This window comes from Meles meles, chromosome 5 (assembly GCF_922984935.1).
Source record: "Meles meles chromosome 5, mMelMel3.1 paternal haplotype, whole genome shotgun sequence".
NCBI classification, from domain to species: domain Eukaryota; kingdom Metazoa; phylum Chordata; class Mammalia; order Carnivora; family Mustelidae; genus Meles; species Meles meles.
Window position 1 is genome coordinate 8,529,103 of NC_060070.1, and position 7,616 is coordinate 8,536,718.

Below are 7,616 nucleotides of genomic sequence, written 5' to 3' on the forward strand. Positions count from 1 at the left end.
ATTGTTTTGGCATCACACCCAGTGCTCCATGCAGTACGTGCCCTCCCTATTACCCACCACCTGGTTGAAAAGAATTTCTTAACTCAAACATGGTAACTTCAGTGATGTCTTTGTTATTGACTTTTACTGGTAGCATTGTTATAAAATATGTTCTGTATGATACTAGTTCTTTTAAATGTGTTGAATTTTGCTGTATGGCACAGTATATGGTAAGTATTTATAAATATTCCCAGTAGCTATTGGGTACAATTGTGGTATTTTCAAGTCTTTTATGTCTTTGCTGATTTTTGAAAGCTTGGGTTCACAATTTCTGAGAGTGTTATATGAAAATCTATCACAATGGTGGTAGACTTAAATGTCCTATTTTTACTTTATCTATTTTGAGGCCTTGTAATTAGGTGCATAATGGTCTAAAGTTACATTAACTTTCTAGCAAATTAAAGCATCTATCATTATGTAGTGACCCACTTTACCTCTAGCAATACTTTTCTTGCTTTAAAGTCCAGTTTTTTTCTAAAACTACTACAAATGCAATATTTTTTTTGGATTGATATTCACCTGTATATATATTTTTATCCTTTTCCTTTAATGTTGGCTTCCTGTATCTATATGTTTTTAATGTATTTCTTTTAAAAAGTCTCTTAATTATTGCCTTTTACCTGGGGAAATTAATGTGTACATTTATTATAATTAATGAAATATCTGTGTTTATATTCCCATATTATTAATTACTTTGTGATTTCTGTCTTTTTCACCATTTCTATATTCTTTTTCTTGTCTTTTCTTATCTTCATTTGGATTGTTTGGTTAGTTTTTCTCACGTCATTTCTTTTCTTTGGTAGTTTAAAAGTTATGCATTTTATTTTTTTTTAAGATTTTATTTATTCATGTGACAGACAGAGATCATAAGTAGGCAGAGAAGCAGGCAGAGAGAGAGGAGGAAGTGGGCTCCCTGCTGAACAGAGAGCCTAATGATGGTCTTGATCCTAGAACCCTGGGATCATGACCTGAGCCTAAAGCAGAGGCTTTAATCCACTGAGCTACTCAGGCACCCTATGCATTTTATTTCTATTCTTTTCATAGTTACTGCAAAATTAACATCCATAATTTATCAAACTATAAAGTTAAGTGGTGCTAAACTCTTTCCAAATAACATGAAATCTTTAAAATGTTTCCGTTTCAATCACCACTTCTAACATGGTGCTATTGTTGTTGTGTATTTTGATTCTATTTGTTGAAATTACTCTCCAAAAACGTTATTATTATTATCTAATTCTTCTCCTTATTTATATATATCAATGTTTTCCTAGATTTACCCACATATTTTCCTTTCTTTGTTTTTAATTTCTTTCTGTATCTCATTTTTTCCATCTGGGATAATATCCTTTTTTCCTGAAATAAATGCTTAAGGATTTCCTTTAGTGAGGCTTTGCTGCTACCAAAATCTCAGTTTTCGTTTCTTTAAAAAAAAATCTTTATTTTATCCTGGTCCTTGAGAGATGTATTTTATGGATACAATCTTCTTTTCTTATACCATTATTTATCCTTCTCTTGAAGTGGCTTGTAACTGATGAGTACTTAGAATTCCCCTGTCATTTGCGACGACATGGATGGAACTAGAGCGTATCATGCTTAGTGAAATAAGTCAATCGGAGAAAGACAACTATCATATGATCTCCCTGATATGAGGACATGGAGAAGCAACATGGGGGGGTAGGAGATAGGAGAAGAATAAATGAAACAAGATGGGATTGGGAGGGAGACAAACCATAAATGACTCTTAATCTCACAAAACAAACTGGGGGTTGCTGCGGGGAGGTGGGATTGGGGGAGGGGGAGCGGGCTATGGACATTGGGGAGGGGAAGTGAACCATAAGAGACTATGGACTCTGAAAAACAACCTGAGGGTTTTGAAGGGTCAGGGGTGGGAGGTTGGGGCAACCTGAGGGTTTTGAAGGGTCAGGGGTGGGAGGTTGGGGGAACAGGTGGTGGGTAATGGAGAGGGCACGTTTTGCATGGAGCACTGGGTGTTGTGCAAAAAGAATGAATACTGTTACGCTGAAAAAATAAATAAAATGAGGAAAAAAAAAATTAAAAAAAAAAAAAATCTCATGCTCAAAAAAAAAAAAAAAAAAGAATTCCCCTGTCAATGTAGCTGTTGTCCCTTTACCTAGATGGTGCGTTTAAAGAAAACTGAACAATCCTTCTCTTCCATTGGAAAAAAAAATTTCTCTTGCCCAAGTGCCACACAGTTGGAAATGCCCACCTCTTGATTAAAACACATGGCTCTAAAAGTCTTGTGTTAAAATGCAACTTCTCATTGCAATGGGGGATTAAAATAAACACTTAAAAATCACAACTTCTCATCAGTAGGGAGGAGTATTAGTCATTGTTCACTCTCAGCTTTATACAGTGAGTTAATTTATGGAGTGCTTTCCACTGCATGGCTAGGTAATGATGTTGGCTTGGAGTGGGGTCACAAAGAGATAAACAGGAAAATTAACTTTGATAGAAGGAGGGAGAAGGACAGCTTCTGAGCAAGGATCACAGCCCTGGGAAGTCTGAGCAGTCTGAGGAAGCAAGGTAGGACAGCCTAGACAAGGGTTGCTGGCAGGGAGCATTGGTTCCTGGCAGTGGATGGGGGATTGCTGACCATGTGTTTCGGGGTACCTCAACTCCCAGCTCTGAGCTCTTCAGCTCATGCCTCCCCACTTCTTCCTCAGTTGTGGCCTTGAGAAAATGAAGTATCAGATGAGAACTTTTGCCACTAAGTCAACAACTTCATTTCATAAACTGCCCCACTCCTTCTTACCACTTTCCCTTTGGTCTTCTGCTTACAAATGTTTGAATCTCTTGCATTAAAAACCCAAACCAAAATCCTTTACTGTGATGAATGCAATAGAGTATTCACTGTATAGAATCTGGAATATACACAAAATTGTGAAGAAAAATAGAACCCACATATAAACATCCCTAGAAGATAATCATTTTTAACATTTTTGTATATTATTTTTTTGATTTTTTTTCCCTTTTTATTTATTTTTTTTTCAGCGTAACAGTATTCATTCTTTTTGCACAACACCCAGTGCTCCATGCAAAACGTGCCCTCCCCATCACCCACCACCTGTTCCCCCAACCTCCCACCCCTGACCCTTCAAAACCCTCAGGTTGTTTTTCAGAGTCCATAGTCTCTTATGGTTCGCCTCCCCTCCCCAATGTCCATAGCCCCCTCCCCCTCTCCCAATCCCACCTCCCCCCAGCAGCCCCCAGTTTGTTTTGTGAGATTAAGAGTCATTTATGGTTTGTCTCCCTCCCAATCCCATCTTGTTTAATGCGTGTTCCCTATCACTGTCTAACCTTCCTCCTGGCCACATACAAAATTAGAATGGTAATGAAGATCCATGTTCTAATTTACTTCATCTTTCTGTTGCTATGCTTTTTCTGTCTTGTTGCTGTGTTTTCCTGTATTCTTTTCCCTCATAAACATAAGGCTACACTCCCTGTCTACAATTCTGCCTTCTCATTCAGTCATCAAACTCTTTTTTTTTAATATCATGAAAAAACTGTATTTAGATTTAGCCAGCTGGACTCAGTTTAGATGATCCCAATTTTGTTGGCAACATCCAAAGCATCATAGTCAGGGGCCAGTCGAACGTATGCTTTCTCTCCATCAGGCCTGATTAAGGTGTTGACCTTGGCTACATCAATGTCATAGAGCTTCTTCACAGCCTGTTTGATCTGGTGCTTGTTGGCCTTGACATCCACAATGAACACAAGTGTGTTGTTGTCTTCTATTTTCTTCATGGCTGACTCAGTAGTCAGGGGGATCTTGATTATGGCATAGTGATCAAGCTTGTTTCTCCTGGGGGCGCTCTTTCGAGGGTATTTGGGCTGCCTTCGGAGACACAGAGTCTTGGGTCGTCGGAACGTAGGTGATGTGCGGATCTTCTTTTTTTTGTGACTGTGGACGCCTTTCAGCACCTCTTTCTTGGCCTTCAAAGCCTTTGCTTTGGCTTCGGCTTTGGGAGGGGCAGGGGCTTCCTTCTTAGCTTTCGGCGCCATCTTCGTAAAAGGGATCTCAAACTCTTAAAAAAAAAAAAGATTTTACTTATTTATTTGAAGAGAGATAGAGAGAGAGAGCACAAGTAGGCAGAGCGTCAGGCAGAGGGAGAAGCAGACTCTCCACAGAGCAGGGAGCCTGAGCAGGGTCATTTCCAGGACCCTGGGATCATGACCTGAGCTGAAGGCAGTCATTTAACTGAGTGAGCCATCCAGGCACCCCCTGTCCTCAAATTCTTGAAGACTGTACTCTATGCTCTCCCAAGTCCCTCTTTTCCATTCCCCACCAGAAGCTGGCAGATGCTGTCAAAGACCTTGGCACTGGTGAATCTGATAGACATTTTTCTTTCCTCATTTTATTGAACTTGCAGTGGCAATTATCACTATTGTTTCCTGCCTCCTGGAAGCTCGCTCCTTCCTCAATTTTCATGAACATTTCACCCTGATTTTCTTTTCCTTTTTCCTTCTTAGAGTGTGTCTCCAGCTTCTGAGGATAGTTTCACTTGTTAAGTGCTAGTGGTCTTTATGGATCTACCCTTGGCTCTTTCTCATTCTCCAGTCTCTGGGCAATCCCATCGCTGTCAGTGATTTTACATGTTTTTCCCATGAGCTTCTAACCCACAGATCTGGATGTCTCAATGGCACTTCAGACTCAACATGACTGAAGCAGAACATCCACTGCATTAGGGAGGGTTCTGTGGGCCAGTCTGAAAATGGCGGACCTCATTCTGTCCACAGTCTAATTCTAGACTTCAGTCACATGAGTGTCCCTAACAGCTAAGGAGTCTGGGAAATGTCATAGCTGGGTGCCCAACAGGTAAAGAAACACAGCTTGGAGAACAACCAGCTAGTCTCCATCACAGCTACTTATGAAGAATATTACAGAGCAAAACTCACCGAAGGAGTGACTTCTGCATTTATAGATAAATGATCAGAATGGAGTGCCCTGGAAATAATCTTTCAGGGAAGTTTGGAACTGAAATTATTACTCTGGAGATTATGCAAAGAGAAATCAGAGAACAAGGACAGATATTAAAAGCAGCACATCCAACATGATTTGCTTATCCACGAAGCCATCCAAGATGAGCTCAGTGAGAGTGTGAGGTCAATGAGGGATGTGTCCAAAGCATCCAGATGGGGTTTTTCTCTTGGCATAGAGATTTCTAACACTCTTGCAGGACACCAAGGAGAGCTTAGGCAATGTTTTGGGCATGCTCTCACTTATCACTATCCTTTTTTCCATTTCAGTTGCAAGTTTGAAAAGGTTTTATGTTTTTAGATTTCTGGTCATTTTCAAAGATATCTGAAGTATTTCAACTCTGTTTTTTTTCTCTTGATCCCTCTCTTTAACTCTTCCAATCTTTATACTCTTCTACCTTTTATTGCCAAGTGTCTTCTAGAATGCATGGCCAGGGAAGATGAAGGAGTCTCACAACAAACACAAGCTGGATGCCTGTCCTTTCTGTGTTTTCTTTGCTTGAACCATTACTTATTTGGTTCCTGTGAGGCATTGGTCCCATCAGACCAAATAATGGGCTTGACAGATAGAAGGAAATTCTTAAAACATCTGTGAATATTTCCTTGCCTGCAAAATGTGGATGAAGATGAAAATGAGTCATCCTTACCAACTGTCCTTCTATTTATAAAGATGTTTAATAAAAGACATCTTTGATCCACCTGGCAGGTAGATTTCTACAAACACTAAATTATATTAAAAACTTACATTTAGGATATGTGCTATGGTGAGTGCTATGAAGTGTGTAAACCTGGTGATTCACAGACCTGTATCCCTGGCTCTAATAACACATTATATGTTTATTTAAAAAAATAAAAAAAGCTTACATTTATTTGTTCTTTTAAAAAATTTAAATCCAGTATAGTTAACATACAGTGTTATATTAGTTTCAGGTGTACAATATTGCAATTCAACAAATCTATATGTGGTACATATACACGATAGAGCGATGGAATATTATGCCTCCATCAGAAAAGATGAATACCCAACTTTTGTAGCAACATGGACAGGACTGGAAGAGATTATGCTGAGTGAAATAAGTCAAGCAGAGAGAGTCAAGTATTATATGGTTTCACTTATTTTTGGAGCATAACAAAGAACATGGAGGACATGGGGAGATGGAGAGGAGAAGGGAGTTGAGGGAAATTGGAAGGGGGAGATGAACCATGAGAGACTAGGGACTCTGAAAAACAACCTGAGGGTTTTGAAGGCGCAGGGGATGGGAGGTTGGGAAACCAGGTGGTGGGTAATAGGGAGGGCACGTATTGCATGGAGCACTGGGTGTGGTGCAAAAACAATGAATACTGAAAATAATTAATTAATTAATTAAAAAAACCCCTCTAGTTCCACCACATCAAAACAAACAAACAAAAAAACCCCACAAACCTATACATTACTCAGTGCTCATCATGATAAGTGCACTCTTAATCCCCTTCACCTGCTTCACTCATCCTCACACCCACCTCCCCTCTGGTAATCATCAGTTTGTTCTTTATAGTTAAGAGTCTGTTTCTTGGTTCCTCTCTCTCTCTTTTTTTCCTTTGCTCTTTTGTTTTGTTTCTTAAATTCCACATATAAGTGAAATCCTATGGTACTTGTCTTTTTCTGACTTATTCACTTAGCATTACCCTCTCTATCTCTATTCATGTCATTGAAAATGGCAAGAGCGCATCCCTTTTTATGGCTGAGTAATATTCCATTGTATATATACACCATGTCTTCTTTATCCATTGATCTATCAATGGACACTTGGGCTGCTTCTATATCCTGGCTATTATAAATAAGGCCACAATAAACATGAGGGTGCATGTATCTTTTCAAATTAGTGTTTTCATTTGCTTTAGATAAATACACCCTGCCCTAAGGGTGGGTGCGAGAATTAATTCTTTTTTTAAGTTGAGGTATAATTGACATACATCATATTTGTTTCAGGTGTATAACATAATGATTTGACATTTGTATACATTGTGAGGTGATCATCACAGTAGGTCTAGTTACCATCCAACCCCACACAGAGTTACAAATTGTTTTTCTTGTGATGAGAAATTTAAAGATCTTCTCTCTTAGCAACTTTCTGATATGTAATACAGTATTATTAACTATGGTCACCATCTGTACATTACATCCTCATGACTTATTTATTTTATAATTGTAAGTGTGTACCTTTTGACCCTCTTCACAGGTTTCTTCCATCTCCCCATCCCCTGCCTTGGAACCATAAATCTGTTTTCTCTATCTATGAGCTCTTTTTTATTTTATTTTATTTATTTGACAGAGAGAAATCACAACTAGGCAGAGAGGCAGGCAGAGAGAGAGGGGGAACCAGGCTGCCTGCAGAGCAGAGAGCCTGATGCGGGGCTTGATCCCAGGACCCTGGGATCATGACCTGAGCCGAAGGCAGAGGTTTTAACCCACTGAGCCACCCAGGTGCCCCAAGCTCTTTCTTTTTTAAATGAGTTCTTTTTTAAAAAAAATTTATTTATTTTTTTCTTTTCAGTGTTCCAGAATTCATTGTTTTTGCACCACACCCAGTGCTCCATGC

General features: G+C 39.2%; 1 protein-coding gene across 1 annotated transcript; it reads right to left on the bottom strand.

The window, feature by feature from the left end:
- Positions 1 to 3,550: 3,550 nt before the first annotated feature.
- LOC123942300 (60S ribosomal protein L23a-like) lies at positions 3,551 to 4,077 on the bottom strand. Its single transcript, XM_046006168.1, has one exon. It carries the CDS (start codon positions 4,060 to 4,062, stop codon positions 3,595 to 3,597), a length of 468 nt encoding a protein of 155 aa, XP_045862124.1. The 5' UTR covers positions 4,063 to 4,077; the 3' UTR covers positions 3,551 to 3,594.
- Positions 4,078 to 7,616: the final 3,539 nt, after the last annotated feature.

Bases quoted from the DNA above. Each gene is read 5' to 3' on its own strand.
- LOC123942300 (XM_046006168.1), bottom strand. From the start codon at position 4,062: ATGGCGCCGAAAGCTAAGAAGGAAGCCCCTGCCCCTCCCAAAGCCGAA.